Source organism: Leucoraja erinacea, chromosome 12, assembly GCF_028641065.1.
Source record: "Leucoraja erinacea ecotype New England chromosome 12, Leri_hhj_1, whole genome shotgun sequence".
NCBI lineage: Eukaryota > Metazoa > Chordata > Chondrichthyes > Rajiformes > Rajidae > Leucoraja > Leucoraja erinaceus.
Genome location: NC_073388.1, coordinates 29453001 through 29473732, shown reverse-complemented (window position 1 = coordinate 29473732; position 20732 = coordinate 29453001). Strand labels below are relative to the sequence as shown.

The 20732-nt window shown below is 41.3% G+C and overlaps 1 protein-coding gene across 1 annotated transcript in view; it reads right to left on the bottom strand.

Annotated features, from left to right (window-relative positions):
• Positions 1-5404: 5404 nt before the first annotated feature.
• The window catches only part of pcdh11 (protocadherin 11), a 750264-nt gene continuing 734936 nt past the window's right edge, over positions 5405-20732 (bottom strand). Inside the window, exon 4 of the mRNA XM_055643891.1 lies at positions 5405-8060. Coding sequence (XP_055499866.1) covers positions 7669-8060 — 392 coding nt within the window. The 3' untranslated portion in view covers positions 5405-7668. The remainder of the gene's footprint in view (positions 8061-20732) is intronic.

Below are 20732 nucleotides of genomic sequence, written 5' to 3'. Positions count from 1 at the left end.
ATCTCTCAGTGTGTGTATTTTTTGTAAGTTTTGCCGACTTTACCTCTTATCATTTGAGTACATTTTCATTTCTCGTCTGAATTGTGGCCACTGGAATTGCATGAAATGGTCTTGGTGTAATTCAATGTATGCATTATGAAACTTGTTAAGATTGCATTCCACCCTCTGTCTTTGTTTTCCAAACTGTAGAGCACTTCTGAAATTGCATTTTCCACATTGAATCTGGAATGAAAATGGTGAGTCCTTTACTTGTCCCTATGCCCTAATGTATGAAACAGAAAGTCCTGGATATACTCAGCAGGTCAGGCAGCATTTGTGAAGAGAGAAGCAATTTAATGAAAGTCAGTCAATCTGAAACATCAAAGCTGTTTGTCTTTTCACATATTGCCTGACCTAATTAGTGTCCCAACTTTTATTTCAGCTAACACCTGCAGTTTTTATTTTGGATTTACATTCTTTATATTTTATATCTGGGCCATTAATTATTTTACTCCATATAAATTGGATTGCCTTCATCAATATTAAACTTAATATTGGAAATGATTGAATTTCTACTAAAACACTGTTTATACATTTATACATTCTTACAGGAGCAGAATAATGCCATTCAGCCCATTCAGCCTGCTCCCCCATTCCACCATTCAATCATCTATCTTACCCTCTCAACCACATTCTCCTGCCTTCTCCCCATAACCTTTCATACTCTCACTGATCAAGAACCTGTCAATCTCCACTTTAAAGTGACTTAGCCTCCACAGCTGTCGGTGACCATTAAATTGAAAGAAGTTTACAAATGGTTTCTGCTTCAAGTATTGTATGTAGATAAGAGCAATTGAAGTTGAAGCACTGACCCCATAATAGTCTGTGTGCAGGTGTTACCTCTTTGTTAGACACTGTGGCATTGTAAAGTACTCTGTTTGTTTTAATATTACAATGGTGTGTACAAAGACAATTGTCATCTAGATCTGTGAAGCAAGCACAAGGCAAGGCAATGCGTAAGTAAACGTAATCTCATAAAACATATGGTGGGTGACGTTCAACGTAGGCAGGGTCATTAATCAATGGGAGCAGATCAACCAATCATTATACAGCTTGTTTGATTTTTTTCCTAATTGATTTTGAACGAAAAGGAAATCGAATGGAGCATATAACTGCCGGCTAATGCACTAACTCACATGTGCAATGCTGGCAGTTAAATATCACTCCCATACTGTTGTAAAAGAAAAGAATGATCTCACAATGCTATAATAAAGCAAGAAGTCGCCATGGGATCATATCTCAGAGTTTGCACAGCAGAGCAATGATTTGCAGAACTGCAGATAAAACTACATAATTGAATGAACTGCCATATAAAAAGAGGACCAAAGCCTCAATTCCTTGGAGGAATCAGCAGGGCAACACTTCTGTAAAGGCAATAACAGAAGCAGCAGTGTATTGTTATAGAGTACGAGCAGAAGGATGATTTAGTCATGGCGGCATCTTCGGAAAAAAAAGCTAGTCATAAAGTTACGTGTGGGCTGGTGGTGGTGACGAGGAGGAGGAGATTATTATTACAGATGGATAAGGAAGAGGAAAATGGTACTTTGGAATGGACGAGGAAGAGGTTGTTGGCAAAGAAAAAGCCAATTGGCCCATTGTTAATCATAAGGCCACAAATACCTCAAGGAAAATCTAACATCAGGTAAAGGTAGTTTTTTCTTACTACAGGTGCACAACCTTTTATCCGAAGATCCAAATAACGAAAAGCTCTGAATAGCGGACATTTTTTTCAGTCCTTGAAGAAAGGTCCTTGAAGACGTTTACCGAGGGTGGCCCGCAGAGGTGACAGCGGAACCTCCGGTCGGTCCTCGAAGAAAGGGGAACTAAATCCCCATTCATAAAAGAGGTGAGGGTATATTGCGCGGAGATTTATAATTGACAATCTGCTGCTACCTGCTCGCTGAGTTAAAACGTTCCCACGGTAGACTCACAATACACAGTGTATCGTGAGTCTTGCGTGGGAACGTTTTAACTCAGCTGGCAGGGAGCAGCAGATTGTCGCTCCCTTCAGTTTCACCCCACCTACACCCCTCTGCTTCCCGGCTATGTGTGTGACCCCTTCCCACCCCTCTCCAGTTCCCCGCCCATTGCACCGGCGCGGGGGCTTTGCACTGTCTTCACGTCGGCGATACCAGCATACAATGCCAGTCACCGGAGATGTCAGGACCAACGGGACACCGACCCCCAGGCCCACTGCAAGCACGGAGATCCCAGAGACCCACAGCCAGCAGCAGCCCAGCCCCATTCCAAAGGAACACGCTTCCCGTACGGACAGTAGCTGATGCTGTGAAAGGTACGTCTTGTTCTTGGGGTTGCAGATGAGGGGGCGCAGCTCGGGCTGTGACGTCTCCAGCCACCCCCCTGTACAGGAGCTGAGACTGGGAACTGTACCGCCCTTGCAGGTGAGCAGGAGAGTGGGGTTGTTTGCAGTTGCAGAGGGAGGGGGCAAGGGCGGTACAGTTCACAGTCTCAGCTCCTGTCCAGGGGGGTGGCCGGAGACGTCTGGACCAACGGAACACCGACTGCAAGCACGGAGATCCTGGAGACTCACAGCCAGCAGCAACTCTAGCCCAGCCCCGCTCCAACTCCAGAGGAACCCGGGTTGCGGATGAGGGGGCGCAGCTCGGGCTGTGGGCGAACTGCCACTTGTCGCTGTAGCGGCCAATCGAGGAGTGGGTTCCTGTTGGTCCTGACGTCTCCGGCCATCCCCCTGGACAGGAGCTGAGACTGGGAACTGTACCGCCCTTGCCCCCTCCCTCTGCAACTGCAAACAACCCCACTCTCCTGCTCACCTGCAAGGGCGGCACAGTTCCCAGTCTCAGCTCCTGTACAGGGGGGTGGTCGAAGACGTCAGGACCACCAGAAGCCGCTCCCCCATGGGCCGCTACGGCGACAAGTGGCAGTTCGCCCACAGCCCGAGCTGCGCCCCCTCATCGGGACACCGACCCCCAGGCCCAATGCAAGCACGGAGATCCCAGGTCAGCAACTCCAGCCCAGCCCCGCTCCAACTCTAGAGGAACACGCTCCCCGTAGGGGTAGAAGCTGATGGTGTGCAAGGTACGTCTTGTTCTTGGGGTGGCGGCAGCTCGGGCTGAGGGCGAACTGCCACTTGGCGCCGTAGTGGCCCATCGGGGAGCGGATTCCTCTGGAGTTGGAGGGACAGGGAGACACAGCAGCTTTTGAGAATGGTGGGCAATCACTTCCAAAGTTCTGCCCACACAGTCAGTACACCTCTCCTATACTTGTCTCCCGCACTAAGATTATCTCGCAGAGAATGATCCCAGCCTAACCCTCCCTATTCTCTCCTATTCTGCAAGAAAAAACTACATTGGAGACTCAAACTCGCGATCGAGTAACTGCCGGGATCGAGGCGCAAATTCGCGACCTTGCGGATATGAGCCGAGCACTCTACCACTGAGCCAGCCGTTAAAATCTATGCTAAAAATCTTCCAATCCGAAAGCCGAAAAATTCCGAATTATGCAAAGTGTCTGGTCCCAAGGCTTTCGGATAAAAGGTTGTGCACCTGTATATCAAAATGTTATAAATGTCCATCAAAACCAATAATTACAAAAAGCACAAATTACTCCTGCAGAATATTTCTAATGGTAGAAAAGAAAATAGCATTAATTAACGGTGACAAAAGTAATCCCAACAAGGTCTCAGAAAATACAGTTAAATCAAAAATATTAAGGTAGGTTGAAGTTGAGAAAAAATGTTAAATGATGGTCTATTTCAGATCTGAACTTTCTATGGGTGATCGTGAAAAATCACACATGAGATTGTTTCCATCTAATTGACAGCTGTGATATGAAGTGGGCGTAGTTGATACTTATTCCTTTCCCTTCAGATTGTCACCCTATCGCAAGGCAGCTGTGAACCGAAACACTGTAGTAACTTCAACAATTTAAACTGACATCGGGGGATCTTCTAATATTAACCGTAACGTTAGATATTCAAAATAAACATTTAGGCAAAAATAGGAGCCTCTCACTGATACATGCCCTGAATTCATGTTACGTATTTAATGTCAATCACAACAAACACATTCCAAGGAATCACATCATTTATTTTGCAAAACATATTGAACAGGAGAATGGAAAGTGACATTAAAAAGCCATGACATTTTTTAAACAATCTCTAAATGTCAGTCCACAAGTAGTCAATGTGTCTGCAACCCCCACTTACTTTTGAAAAAAAAAGTACAAAATAAATATCTTATCGAGTATTAACCCTTAAAGGACTGAAATAGCATCACTTGGCGTACTTCCTTTAGGGCATACAGAGCTACTGTACATTCAAAGAATTGTTGTCTTTATCGTGCTTGCTACATGTCTCCATGCTTCCTCCCATTTTTCCTGAGAGCTATGCAGTCCATTGCCAATTTTTATTCGGTTTGTCTTTTTTTGTGTGTATATCTTACTGCATAAGATACATGTATGAATTCTTGGACAATTGTTATTCTCTCAGTTTCACATATCGCTCACCAGAAAATCCAGTAGCCCTTTTCTTTTGACGGTATAAATAATAATTTAAAGAGCTAATTAATGGCATGTCAGCCTTTCTATTTGGGAAAGGTGTGGATCATAAAAAATATTAAGTTATGATGCAGTTACATAAAGCTTTGGGTGGTGGCCATCCGGAGGGCTGCATTAAACTCGGGAATCGAGAATCTATAGCCTTAGATGGGCCACGACAGAGGCTCAGCAGTGATACTGGGGTGCAATTAAGAGCAAAGGTTGCATAGACTAGGAATATATTTTCTTTCATTAGAGCAGCATAGAACAAGAGGAGGCAAATGTAAAATTATGGCCAAATGGTGATATCAGGAGTACTTCACACTAGAGCAAGTTGAAATTTTAAATGTTTCCGTGAAATAGCAGCTCAGGTGAGACCAATAGAAAATGTTGAAACTAAAATTGATGTATTTGTATTAGAGAAGTGTATTGGTTACAATACGAAAGCAAGCAGAGTTGAGATGCATATGAACTGATTGCATTCGTAAACGTTGTAAGGTCAGAATGGCCTCCTCCTGTTCCTTTGTTCCATCCCTGTACATTAATCAAACTCTCCCTGAATCTGCATGACCAGTTACTATGCAACTGACCCTTTCACTCTGTGTGGAGTGGGTCTCTGAAATATTACCATTGTCCCAGAGTGAGGCCCATTTACAGCTTTAAAAGCAACAGTGCAGAGATGAACAATGATGATTCTGATGCATGGCTTTAGCCAATGTTTGCACTTTATCCATTTGTATTGGTTTCTCCTGTCTCTCGCCCCAACTCACCCTTTCACTCTGTGTGGAGTGGGTCTCCATTGTCCCCCCCCCCCCCCCCCCCCCCCCATTCCCTCCCTAACAATCCCCACTCCTCACTTCTGCAGAGAGTACATTCAAAATCATACAATCGCTGTCACGGGAAGATGAATTAAAACTAAAATATAGCAAGGCATAATATAGGGGTGTATTAAAACAATAACAATTACTTCAGGCCAACAAATTCTCTGTCGTGGCTAGAGTTCACCATCTAACCTGATGCTATATAATACCAACATTTTCCAATTCGGATGTGGGATTCTGTAAAAAATCCATTGATCAACACAAACCACAGTAAACAACATCAATTCCTATTGATTTTTCCCCCCGTCCTAAATAATTTTATTTCGAGCAAATCATCAACCTACAGGTAATTCATTGGCAAAGTCAGTTCTAGAAGGGTTGTTCATTGTTCATTGATAACATGCAATTTAACTGCAATGCTTTGCACAAATAATAACAAATATTCTCATATCCTAAAATCTACCAGCACTACCAAGAAATAGTTAAAATTATTAGACAATACTTTTTTTTAAATGCTTTTCCATCATTCAGTGATTAAAGTAACTGTTTAATTAGGTGGTACTCTTTTGCACACTGTAACTGCCAGTGATTTGAACAGATTACGTGAGACAACGTTTGACAAATTACAATGCTACTTATACCTGTTGGGCACGTAAACAGCACAATAAGCTTTCCGCATAATCGCAATTTTATGATGCAAAAAATCCCCACATCTAATATACATAGCAACTTCCATTCTATTACAAGCAATCATACAGCAGATTTAATGTAGTTTTTTTACAGCTTTGCGTGACTAGTTAGATAAACTCTACATACAGTAATCCTAAATAAAACTCCACAAAGTCTTTATCTTCTTCCCCTTTCCCTTGCTGAATGCGTTCTTCGATTGTCATATATCCAGAGAATCTGGAAATTGTGCATGTTACCTGATTTGACATAATAACAAACATGAGGCTCCTCTTTTGACCTCACAAGATAGTAGCAAGCCATTTGGTATTAAAATGTGAAATTTTGAGTAGAGAACGTAGTGCTTCAAATCTTCAGTGTAACCTGCAGGTACTACTTGAAGGTCAGTGTCAAACTTTCCCCACCTCTCTCATCAGTTACATGTTGCAGAACAGCTGCAACTGTCCTGGAAGATTCAGTTATAAGACACAGTAATGCTCAAGAGAATTGAACAATTTATCTTGTAGGAGCTGGTAAGATTTGAACTCCTTTAGGATTATAAGCAGAATATCCCACAAGACTTTTTATATGAGCAATCTGTACTCCAAGCTAGTTCATAAATCAAATATACAATATAGAAATATCAGATCACTTCTAATTTACCTATAAGTATATAAGCTTTAAGTATAAAACATATGTTATATTTCTGATACATTAACTTCAAACTATTCTACTTATTTTCTATGTGAGCTGCACACATGATGGCATTCGATAGTTTGCAATCCTTTACGTAAATATTCAATCCTTTTAAAATGACCTACTTTGTAAAGAATTTTACAGTTCCAGGTGACTTGATTGTTCGAGGGTCGAACACCAGATATCTAAAGGCCAGGGCAGATTGTTCCTCAAACCTGCTGGGCATTCGTGCTAAGAGGAGTTCCTGAATGTAGTGCCTCCTCAATGCAAAGTCACACTCATCTTTTGAGCAGAGACTTCATTTGGATGGGAAAGAAAACCTTGATACCATCAGAGCTTTCACTGGAGTACTCTTTCTTCCTTGACCAGAGTGCTACTGACAGAGCTTATAGAATTCCACAGTACAGGCCATTATGATTTTTTTTTTCTGAAGAAAAGATGATTCATGCAAATCATCGCTGCACAAGTGCGTGGGATCCTTAAATTACAAAACGTCAAGGAATTGTAATGGTAGAATTTTGCAGATAAAACTGCTTTGAAAAGATCGATGAAAGTAAAACATTGTTTTCAGTATTGTTTTCTCACTGGGGTGTCCAGGTTATATCTGACATCATGAGCTCCAGAGAGACAGTTCATTCTGGCTTGCCATTGATTTGGTGCAATATAACCACCCATGAAGATGCACTCTAAAAATATTTTCAACATTTTTCACTGTGTTCATAATGAAACGGCACAGAAAAGCTGCTGGTGCACAGCTTCATACACTATTTGCGCTGAAGGCCTGCCTTACTAAAAGCACACACATGTTTGTAAATGTTCTGTACCACAAAGCCAGCTCTCTTACTTTGGCGTGTGGGCTCCACATGGACTGAAAGCAGTGATTATATACATCCTGGCTTCATCACTTGCCAAAGGTTGCTCGAGGCGTTTTCTAAAGCTGGTGCTCATGAACATAGGGAGAGTTGGCGCGAGACACTGAGCCCTGTTGTCCTGGCGTAAAGTTCGCTAGAGGAATGACCTTCACAGGGTCCTCGGTGGTACAGTGTCTCTCCGAACCATTGTACAGCTGTTGCCTACCATTGCCTTGGCTTTTGTCAATGTCGTCCTTGCTGCCTGCCCTCCCGATGGCGTGCTGGCCTTCTGACCTGCCGCCTCTAGCCCAGCCCTGCTGAAATCCGATGGACGGCAGTGGAGGGTTAGGTTGCTGGTACTGGGTCAGCGACGGGGGCATCCAACAGTTGTCGGAGTGACCGAGGACAAGGCACTCCTGTGTGCAAGTCTCCGAGGCTTCACCCAGTACTTTCTGAAGAGACACCTCGACACCTGTGGGACAAGTAAAGACACAGAATGAATCAACTGAGCAGACCCATGGGGATTTTTGCTAATTTGTACAGAAAAGCATCAGTAGAGAATCATAAGTTCAAGAGGAGAATGGGAATGGCCTTGTTGTGACAGTTGAACATTGCGCAAATAAATTATAATTTAATAACCCTTCATGCGTCTAGGAACCCTTTCTCATGTCAAGGTGGCATTCGGTTGTTGAGTGTTTATATTTACAGGTTTCCACAAACACTTACAGGCTGCTCTTATCATTTGCATTTCTTCCAGCTTGGTGTCAGGTTTAATCAATCATGCATTTGTTATTTACATATCCACAGACCATTGTGCTTGTTGGTTTCAGCAGCTGAGATCATTCATGTTAGCCCTGGTACATCCACTCCAATCACATGAATTAAACATCAGCAATACTGGATGAAATGCAAGAAACTTACTGGCGGCTCTGTTGGTGCTTTACAGTTATGTTCTGTTATGTAGATATTCAACAAAGTCAAGGTGTCCAAGCAACACCAGTACAGAAAGTGCAGAATAAAACCACAGATGTTGGGGCTAAGGCTGGGTTGAGATGGTCTTGGTTGTAGTGGGGGGAATGAGTGGGGGAAAAGTGGGGGGGATGTGGGGGGGGGGGGGTGGTTGAGGGAGTGGATAATTAAGTAAAGGTTGTGGTCAAAGCTTTAAGGTGAGAGGGGTAAAATGTAAAGATGTGCAGGGCACATTTCTTCTTTTTATAGAGGTTGGTGAGTGCCTGGAACGTGCTGCTGGAGGTGGTGGTTGAGGCAGAAATGATAGAGCGTTTAAGAGACTTTTGGATAGGCAGATGGATATGTAGGGAATGGAGGAATATGTGCAGACAGATAAGATTTAGTCTAGGCATCATGTTGGGCATGGGTATTGTGGGTTGAAGTGCCTGTTCTTGCGCTGTACTGTTCTATGTTCTATGTAAATGTTAGCAGTTGCTATCTTAGGGAAATGTTGCACAGCGGGGGTTGTTAGGTCAAAGCCGAGGATTGGCAGTCCCAAATTGAGGTGGGTGAGCTACAGGAGGGGTTAGTGAGCAGTGATGATTGGTGCCACTCAGTGGGAGAGAATTCAATTGATCTACAGAAGGTGGGGTCAGGTAATTGAATTACAGTGGGTGGGTAGAGAGAGAGACAGGCGTGATTAGGAATGGGGTCAGTAACACAGTAACCTGGTGTGTGGCAATTTAAGAAGAAACATCAGATAATTAATTCAAAGCATACTTTTATGAGCCGGGATCCCAGTACTGGGCTGGGATCTGTTCCACTAAATTTTGTGCTTTATATTTTGCAGCAAAAAGTACTCTGAAAACCTGGTTGATTTGAGTCACCTAAAACACACATGCTCTAACAGAATGATCTAGTATTGCTCAAAGCTAGTATTGTATTAGGATTGATGTATTACCAACATTACATCATTACATCTGGTGCAGGAAAGGACTAATCTACGATCAGTCATTTCAACTTCTGAAACAGTAGCCCAGAAAATGACCCAGAATCCAGAGAATTGATTTTCATAGATGTAGCTATTAAAAAGGTGACGCATTGTTTGATCAAATTTGTGGTTGTTTTCAAGCATATTCATAACAATGGTGGATCATTTCAGAAATATGCAAAATTATATACATTTTACAGGACATAAGTAAGAATTGTCTCCACAAAGGCCTGCACTGGCATTCATGCTTCACAGAAGAATAGTATATTTTATTTCCTCCAACTCACCGTGTATATCCTTCCACATGTGCGGATGTGGCGCTGATGGATGAGAGGCCGAAGCAAAGAAGTTGAAACCAAAGAACCGAATGGAAATTAGGCTGAAACGCCAACAAACCGAAAGATTACGCAGACAAAACGCCTACTAACCAAAAGGATGGGACGCCTAAATGCAAACTAACCAAAAGGGCGGGGCGCCTAAAAGCCATCGAACCGAAAAGCTGCGTAGCCTAAAAGCCAACGGACCGAATGGCCACTCTGTCGAAACGACACCTACCCAAAAGGCAGCATCGCCTACAAGCCAAAGGACCGACTGCCGCTCAACAGAAACGTCCAATAACGGACATCACAATGCTGGGGGGCGGGACTTGTCAGCGAATGGTCCAGACTCCCACTTCCATCACACCACTGTGAAGGCATGAACATTGCCCCAAACTCCGCTCCACCCGACCCGCAGCCCGCTTTCAACTTGGTGCTTGGGTTCAGACTACCCAGTCACCTATGGCTTGTGTGGGAAAATGAACCCCACGCTCCCATCTCCCCCTTCTCTCTCTCTCCCTCTCCCCCCCTCTCTCTCTCTCTCTCTCTCTCTCTCTCTCTCACTCTCTCTCTCTCTCTCTCTCTCCCTCTCTCTCCTCTCTCTCCCCCTCTCTCTCTCCTTCTCTCTCTCTCTCTTCTCTCTCCCCCCCTCCTCTCTCCCCTCCCCTCCTCTCTCCTCCCCCTCTCCACTCCCTCTCCCTCCCCTCTCTCCCTTCTCTCTCTCCCTTTCTCTCACCCTTCTCTCTCTCCTCCATCTCCACCCACGGGAGCATCCCTCAGTCATTGGCTGTGATGCACCGCCATCGGAACCCAACCTCCACACCAGGGTGATCCCCTCCCTCCGACCCCGGACCCCGGACCCCGACACCCTCACCGGGTGATTCATCCCGACCGCGGGGACAGACTTTTATTTATTACCATCTTGATGCTTGTGGAACGCACCCAAGCTCCCACGCACAAAACAAGCTGCATCTCTGGAGAGAAGGAATGGATGACGTTTCGTGCCAAGACCACTCTTCAGAGTGCGTCTGAAAGGTCTCGACCCGAAATGCCACCCATTCCTTCTCTCCAGAGATGCTGCCCGATGAGGCTGCTGTCACCCAGTGACCCAGCCGGTGAGACTGCTGTCACACATGACCCAGCTGGTGAGGCTGCTGTCACACATTGACCCAGTTGGTCAGGCTGCTGTCACACATGACCCAGCCGGTGAGACTGCTGTCACACAGTGACCCAGCTGGTGAGACTGCTGTCACACAGTGACCCAGTTGGTCAGGCTGCTGTCACACAGTGACCCAGCCGGTGAGACTGCCTCCACACAGTGGCAGAGCATGTGAGACCACTGTCACACAGTGACCCAGCCGGTGAGGCTGCTGTCACACAGTGACCCAGCCAGTGGGACAATGTTCATGCCTTCACAGTGATGTGATGGACGCGGGGATCTTGACCAATCACTGACAAGTTCCGCCCCCCGGCAATGTCATGTACGTTATTGGACATTTCTGTTGAGTGGCGGTCGGTCCTTTGGCCTGTAGGCGACGCCGCCTTTCGGGTAGGTGGCGTTTCGACAGCGGCCATTCGGTAAGTTTGTTTTTAGGCGATGCAGCTTTTCGGTTTGTTTGCTTTAAGGCGTCCAGCCCTTTCGGTTAGTTTGCATTTAGGCGTCCCATCCTTTCGGTTAGTAGGCGTTTCATCTTCGGACTCTTTCGGTTTATGGGCATTTCGGCCTCATTTCCATTCGGTTCTTTGGCTTCGACGTCTTTGCTTCGGCTTCTTGTCTGTCGGCGCCACGTCCGTGTACCATCCTTCCATGCCTATTAAAAGTAGAACATGCTCTCAGTCCCCAGCAGATTGGGCCTCCTCCTCCTTTACCACCAAGCTAAAGTGAGAGCATCTCACAGGTAACAAGATTTGAGGAACCACAGCACACCAAAGATGTTACTCTGCAGCAAGTCATTGCTAATATATATGTTGGTGTGGATCCATGGGCCGAAATCATCATCATATCCACATTTATTTGATGCTTGCTGTGAAGACCACATTGTTTTATCTCCTGCTGTATTTATGTTTCTGGCCAAAATGAAACACCCTTTTACATGGCCCGGACCTTCAGCAATGCACAACTAGTATATATGAATCCAGGCAGTGGCAGACAGCAGTATATTGGCATTCGAGCAACCTGACAGGATCACCTGTGGATTGACCTGCTGTTTGCATGCCACTAATGCCAGCATTTGCTTAGTATGAAAGCCACACTTTGAGAGGGGAATGTTTATTCCATTCTCCAATATTGCATGACCTTCAATGCAATATGATGAATACTGAGCTCCTTGCACATGTTTAATACAAATAGAGCTGGCTTAGAAAAAATCTTGCATGGCTGGTTGATCACATGTAGCATTATTGACAATAGAAGTCAGTTACCACCTGGATTATGTTTGAGCTGAACCCACCAACCCTCTCTCCCATCACCACTCCATCACATGCCATGACTGTACTAACCTGTGCAGCTACGTAGGTCTCAATGATCTTCAGACCACATTGCCATTGTCATTCAAAGTGAGAGCTTTACAATTGCCAGTTAGGCTTCATTTGGTGGAACCTAGGATGTGAGTAACTAATGGTCCTGATCACACTTTGATAGATATTGTCAAAGGCTATTCTATTGTCCCTAAATTTCTATAATTGGAGACTCATAAACACAATTATAATGGGTTTTTATTTTTTCAAATATTTAATATTAAAATATAAAAAATGTATTTAAATTATTTATTATATCAATAAATGCATATATTAATATTATCAGAAATATGAACGATTGAAAAGGAATAAAAATATTTGCTCTCAGCATGTCTACCCCTTTCAAATGTCTACCTTCTATTTTCTAGCATCTGCAGTTCCTTCTTAAATAACCCTTTCAAATGTATGGGCTGTGCTCAATATGGCAACAGTGGCTGGCAGAATACTCCTCAGTTCAGGACAATGGACAGCTGTCGTATGCATTTAGTGCTGATTGCAGGTGTGGAGTAAGAGATCAGATGCTTTAGCATGGCTAAGATGCATTAGATGGCTTAGCATCTGATCTTGAGTACATTCCTGACCACCTCATTGTTGGCAATCAGAAACAGGCTAATCTGCACAAAGAATCTAGCCGGTAACTCTCATAGCCACCAACATAATCCAGCCAAATGGTTTCAGACAGTTTTTTTTTTTTTTTGGGTTTTTTTAAAATACATTTTTATTAGAGGCATCTGCATATCATAGTCCAAACCAATACAGACTGTGTTTAATGGTTACATATTAAATATCCAGGTTTCCAGGGACCCAGATACCAAAGTAGCTGGGATCCTCCTTTATCGGTTACATATTAACATTGCCTCTAATTATTTATTTATATTTATAGATAGGAAAAATAAATAAAGATAGAAAGAAATTAGAAAAATAAGATAAACTATCAATAATACAACTTGGGAGATAGGTCCGTAGGTCAGAGATCATAACTATTCATCTAGTCCTGGGTTCAGGCTTCAGTGCCGGTCCAATCTACCCCTTCAAATAATCTATAAATGGAGACCATATTCTAGTAAATACTTCTGGTTTGTCAATTAAGACAAATCTAATTTTTTCCAAATGTAAGGTCTCTGACATCTCCATAATCCACATCTTGATTGTGGTGGTCGCTGTTGGGTTTTTCCAAAATTTTAATATTAATTTTTTCCAAATTATTATACTGTAATCAATTACATTTCTTTGGTTTATTGTAAGTTTTAGGTATTGTTCTGATATGCCCAATATTATTAATTTAGGATCGGGATCCAGTTGGATATTAACGACTACAGAGATTATTTTAAAAATATCCATCCAGTAATTTTTAATTTTTATATAATTTACAAAAGCATGGGTTAAATTAGCCGCGGGGTATTGACATTTATCATAGATAGGAGAGATATTAGGAACAATTCTATTTAATTTTGTATTAGAATAATGCAGTCTATGTAGTACTTTAAATTGTATTAAAGAATGTCTGGCATTTAACGAACATTGGTGTATATGTTGTAGGCTTTCGTTCCAAATATCTTTCATTTGGGTTGAGCTAATTCCTTTTCCCATGCTAGTCCATATAATTCCGTCAACGGAATCTCACTGTCTAAAAAAGTATTATAAATGTAAGATATTAATTTGACTGTGTTAGGGTGTTTATTCAAACATTCATCTAGAATCTCTAGTTCTCAAGTCAAGTCAAGTCAAGTCAAGTTTATTTGTCACATACACATACGAGATGTGCAGTGAAATGAAAGTGGCAATGCTCGCGGACTTTTGTGCAAAAGACAAACAACCAAACAACCAAACAAACTATAAACACAATCATAACACACATATTCTTTTACATAATAAATAATGGAAGGAAAAACGTTCAGTAGAGTTAGTCCCTGGTGAGATAGGCGTTTACAGTCCGAATGACCTCTGGGAAGAAGGCCATTCTTCCCAGCTCTAGTTCTGTATTCTCGTGTATGTGTTTTAATATAATCTTTGTTGTAAATATCTAAAAAAAATTATTTGAATGTAACCCGTAATTCTGTTGTAACTCCTGAAACTAGAGAAAAATACCATTTCTATAAAGATGTCCATTTTTTTAAATTCCATGATTTTTCCATTGTACAAAACCTTTATCCGACACTGAGGGTTTAAATGAGGGATTATTTGCAATCGGGAGAGAAAGTGATAAATTATCCAATTTTAATGTCTTTTTTAAGTTGTTTCCAAATTCGAATACCACTATATATTATAGGGTTTTCGGTTTCAGACAGTTTTTAGGTGAATTGTCTCCCTATTTGCTTCATACTTTGACTTATTTTTTTCTCTTTGTACAGTTGATTCCCCACTTCATGTGTTTTTTTTATACCTCTCTTTTTTTTTCCATATCACAACAAGATACTAAAAGTAAATAAAGGATACTCTGGGGTGTCAGATCGATTCTAAGGTAAAAAATAAAGCAAGCATAAGATTGCAGCCCTGAATATTGTGTGATAAAGACATGGAATTATTAAAGATTGGAAATTGACTTGAAACACAAAATCCACAGAAGGCTCCTAAGTAGCTTTGAACGTCTGGTCAGATGTTAGTGCCATACATATAAATGAATGGTACCAACAGTAAACATGTGACAGAATTAGATACATAAATACATAGACAATAGGTGCAAGAGTAGGCCATTTGGCCCTTCGAGCCGGCACTGCCATTCAATGTGATCATGGCTGATCAGCCACAATCAGTACCCCTTTCTTACCTTCTCCCCATACCCTTTGATTCTGCTAGTCCTAAGAGCTCTATCTAACTCTGTTTTGAATGCATCCAGCCGACCCCTTATTCTTAAACTGTGGCCCCTGGTTCTGGACTCCCCCAACATTGGGAACGTTTCCTGCATCTTGCACGTCCAATACCTTAATAATTTTATATGTTGCTATAAGATCCCCTCTCAACCTTCTAAATTCTAGTGAATACAAGCCCGGTCGCTCTATTCTTTCATCATATGACAGTTCCACCATTCCGGGAATCAACCTTGTGAACCTATGTTGCACAACCCTCAATAGCAAGAATGTCGTTCCTCACATTACGAAACCAAAACCACACATAATACTCCAGTTGTGGACTCACCAGTGCCCTGTACAACTGCAGAAGGACCTCTTTGCTCCAATACTCAACTCCTCTCATTACGAAGGCCAAATCTTTGTGAAGATTTCATTGATACAAGTTGATTGCAAGGGCATTCCTATTGAATGTACATTAATGGATACATAATTTGTCTAGGATTTGTTATGAAGGGGTTATTAGTAATACTCTTTCTGTTCCAGATATATGTACTCTCAATGCATAATAACAAATTGCTCTTATTTCTAAAAACAAAGTTTCTGAAAGAACATAGTGACTTACAAATCTTAGAAAGAAAATCTGAGAGCTCTTTGACCAAGATAAAAGGATATATGAATAATGTATAATTTGAGGAATATTGCAGTTGACTCTTGATTATACAATGTTTAAATTGAATTCTTGGTGGTTAATGAAAGTTGAGGATGTTTCGGAGTTACAAAGAGTGGCTAACAATACCCTTATTAACACAGTCACAAGGAACTGAAAATGTTAGAATCTGGAGCACAACACAAAGTGCCAGAGGAATTCAGTGGGTCAGGCAGCACTTGTGGAGGGAGTACTCATATTAACATGGTCAAGTGGCCATGCAGTGAAGGTATCCAGACAGTTTAATATCCCAGCTTCACATGGGCGATGTTCAGTCAGCATTCAAGCCTTTGAGAGGAGGCAGAAAGACACTTGTATTTGATATGTTAGATTTTTTTTCTTTGACCTCTATGGTTCGTGACAATGCTGATCTTCGTTAATTACAATATAGTAATAACGAAGATCAGGATATCTGGCTTCTGTAACCAAAGACTGCAAATGCTAATAATCAGAAGTTCTTGTGCTGATGACTATTGGAAGAGCATGTCTGCTATAAAAATGGATACAGCAATTGAACCCCTGCTATTTCTGAAGGATTGATTGGTTATATGTTGGAAATAATATCACAATATTGTGAAATAATTTGAACAAATTGACATGTGCTAGGGAAGATTATATTTTCCCAAATTTAATCCATTGTTAAAACATAATTCCTTTGAAAATGTCTTCTCCTTAAAATACAACTTCTTGTAATAATTTATATTTGACTAACTCAAATTTAATTCAAAATCTTACTGTGTAACTTTTCAAACAGCTGACTCAGATGCCAGACAGGAAAGGAAAGTGTTACAGTAATCTAAAATCCTGTTTGCCAGGCATAAGAGGAGGGGGTAGTGTGAAACTTAACATTGCACCTTTTTTATGACTAGAAGGGTTTCACTCAAAAAGGTAGGAACTCTCAGCAATGAGATTATTACAGTAGTGAAGGGGTGAACTGGTCTGCATCAGCAGAAATTAGTAGATGGATCACTGAGGCAGGGCTTGTGATTAGGATGGGGTGACCCGGTAAGTTACAAGAGGTCATACCTCATTGAATTATCAAATAATTTGCAATAGTAACATGTATGCAGTGCTCGTCTTGTAGAATGAAGGAGTAGATAAAGAGCAAGAGAGATAGGGGGCATCATAGTGACACTGGTTACATTAAGATTATTATAATCTCTCAATCTCAAGTAAAGGCATATCTTCACAGAATGAGAGTCATGTTATTTATCAAATCTCTGTATCAGACCTTTACACAATTGGCAGTAATTCAATGACAACTCGCTTTAAATAGGTAGAGGAGGCAAGAATGTTGCATAGTTCTTAATTTATCCTCATAGCCATGGATGGAAAGAGGGTCATGCAATTTTTTACAGCGTCTTTGTGAACTTTTATTCATCAAGGAAACGGGACAAAAGAAAATGTTAAGAATAGCTGTGCAAGCAGATGACATCCCACAAAACAGCGAGGTGCAAAAATTCAAGATAATAGCCAATGAGATGCAGTAAAAGGGTAAGAATAATATTCTGTGCTTTTGAATAAATATAACAGTTCCTCAGTGTGTTGTCTGCTGGCAGGTAAATACTGTTGCAATACTATTAAAACTCTACATAAAAAGCTTTACATTGCTGTTAACAATAAAATGAGTAAAAGAATATTAATACGCACACAGGAAAATGAGTTACTAAATATTTGGTGAAAACAGCTGTGTATCGATATGTGTATGCAGAACACTTATAGAGCATTTTCAGTCTGTAAATATGATGGAAATTTGAAAAGAAATCAATGTGAATCATGCACACTGAGGGTTATATAAGATAGGTAAGAATTCCATACATTATACATAACCATTACAACAGGAATCACTCGAAAATTACCAGCTCCACTGCTCATTTCATATTCGACATCAGCTTCACACTAGAGCAAATGCAACACTGTTAAAACTTCCTATTATAAACAAATATCAATGTATAATCTGAATCAGTAACATAAATATTGTTAACAGTGCTTTTTTGGTGAAAATGTGATCAATATGTTTTAAATCACATAAAAGATAGGCAGTAGTAGAGAAGAACCGCTCTGGTCGTTGAAATAGGCTTTTCACCGTGGAAATGAAATGAGTCAGAATGCTCCCATCCCTTTGCTGGTCCTTGTCAAGTCTTTGTCTGTAATATTGCTGCTGATTGCCTTCCCCTGGGAATAACATTTCATTCATCTACTTCAAAGGCAATATTAAACAATTCAAAAGGAATTTATTCAGGCTTAATGTGGATGTGCCTCATGAGTTAAGCCTCACCTATTGCAGAACTGTGGTTGGATACCCTTAGGAAATTAGGAATACAGTGAAAGGCAAAATTAATTCTAGGCGTCAAAAATAATACATTGCAAGCAGTTTAGGTGACCTGATATCAGCGTAAAAATAAAGGGATTCTGCTAAGTCCCCACAAAGACCACTGCTCTGAAATGCGCTGTTTTTGATCATTATAAATGTAAGATTCTTGATACTGGGGAACATTGAGAATGAAAACACCGTAATCTTCTTCATTATATTTAACCTACATGAATATCATAAGCAAGCCAGAAATCCTTGTCAGCACTACACTGCACGTTTAAGTCACTTGAACCGTCATAGTGAAGAAGGACAGGTGACGATCTTTGCAGCGGAAAATAATTTCCCATCTCCATATGCAATATTTGTCCCATGTCACCATCTCTTTATAATAAACTGGATTTTAAATAGCGAAAGTGATTTTCTTTCCAGCCATGATGTTATTAAGATTTCTCAGAACCTAATAAACAATGGACTAAAAGGCTAATTTAATTTAAAAAAATTAAATCACTAATTTCCCACTGAGCTCTTTGATATGCTGCCAAGCTTATTTCAGCAGCAGCTGAGTCACAGATCATGAAAGCTCCAAGTTTGATTACTGGGTTATTTTAGCCAACTCAACAACACGACACAGAAACTGGCCTCAGACAAGGATTGAAAATGATCTCTTCCCCCAACACCTCCTGCACAGATGTCAGGGAGATTATAAATTAAGTTTTGTTTTGTTACCCACCACCTTAATCACTGACAACAACAATACAGAAATCAGGTGCCTAGACATTCCTGAACTTGTTTCCAGAACCATAACCATGAGTTTAGAAGTATGAGGGGGGAACCTCATTGAACATACTGAAAGGCCTGGATAGAGTGGGTGTGGAGAGGATATTTCCACTTGTGGGAGAGTCTAGGATCAGAGCTCATAGCCTCAGAATAAAAGGATGTTCATTTAGGAAGGAGATGAGGAGGAATTTCATTAGTCAGAGGCTTGTGAATCTGTGGAATTTATTGCCACAGTGGCCAATTCAATGGATATTTTTAAGGCAGAGATACAGTGCCCTCCATGTTATTTGTTTTTAAATCTTTGAATGGCCTCGCCCCGCCTTACCTCTCTGAGCTGCTCCACCCATACGCTCCTGCCCGGTCCCTCAGGTCAGCTGATCAGCTGCTCCTGGAGATACCGAGGTCTAATCGGAAGCTCAGAGGGGATAGAGCCTTCTCTGTTGCTGCTCCAGCACTCTGGAACACCCTGCCGTTGCACATCAGACACTCACTGTCCATCTTCAAATCCAGTGTTAAAACACATTTGTACTCCCTGGCTTTTGACCATGCCTGAGTCTTTGCTTCTGTTTTTATTGTTTTTAATGTTTCTTTATTTTACATATCTTTTCCTACTATTTCTTTTGATTGTTATTATTGGTGTGTATTAACTTTTTTGTCAATGATTAGTGATGTACAGCACTTTGTTGCAACTATGATTGTTTTTAAAGTGCTCTATAAATAAAATTATTATTATTATTATTATTATTATCTTTGGGACGAAGCCCCATCATTTTTTATTTGGCTCTGTGCTCCACAATTTGAGATTTGTAATAGAAAAAAAAATCATATGTGGTTAAAGTGCACATTGTCAGATTTTATTAAAGGGTAATTTTATACATTTTGGTTTCACCATGTAAAATTACAGCTGTATTTATACATAGTCCCCCATTTCAGGGCACCATAATGTTTAGGACACATGGCTTCACAGGCATTTGTAATTGCTGAAGTGGGTTTAAGTTACAGTGTTTAATTGTACAGTGGGTTACATTTCTGGAAAAAGTCTTGTGGACAGATGAGATTAAAATTAACTTATATCAGAGTGATGGCAAGAGCAAGATTGGAGGAGAGAATGAACTGCACAAGATACAAAGCATACCACCTCATCTGTGATACACGGTGGTGGGGATATTATGGTCTGGGCATGTATGGCTGCTGAAAATACTGGGTCACTTATCTTCATTGATGATACAACTGATGGTAGTAACATAAAGAATGCTGAAGTGTATAGACACATCTTATCTGCTCAAGTTTAAACAAATGCCTCAAAACTCATTGGCTGGCGGTTCATTCCACAGCAAGACAATGATCCCAAACATACTGCTAAAGCAACAAAGGAGTTCTTCAAAGCTAAAAAATGGTAAATTCTTGAGTGGCCAAGTCAACCACCTGATCTGAACCCAATTGAGCATGCCTTTTATATGCTGAAGAGAAAACTGAAGGGGACTAGCCCCCAAAACAAGCATAAGCTAAAGATGGCTGCAATACAGGCCTGGCAGAGCATCACCAGAGAAGACATCCAGCAACTGGTGATGTCCATGAAGCACAGACTTCAAGCAGTCATTGGATGCAAAGGATATGCAACAAAATACTAAACATGACTACTTTCATTTACATGACATTGCTGTGTTCCAAACATTATGGTGCCCTGAAATGGGGGGACTATGTATAAACACTGCTGTAATTTCTACATGGTACAATCAAAATGTATAAAAATATCCTTTAATGCACTCTGGCTATGTGCACTAT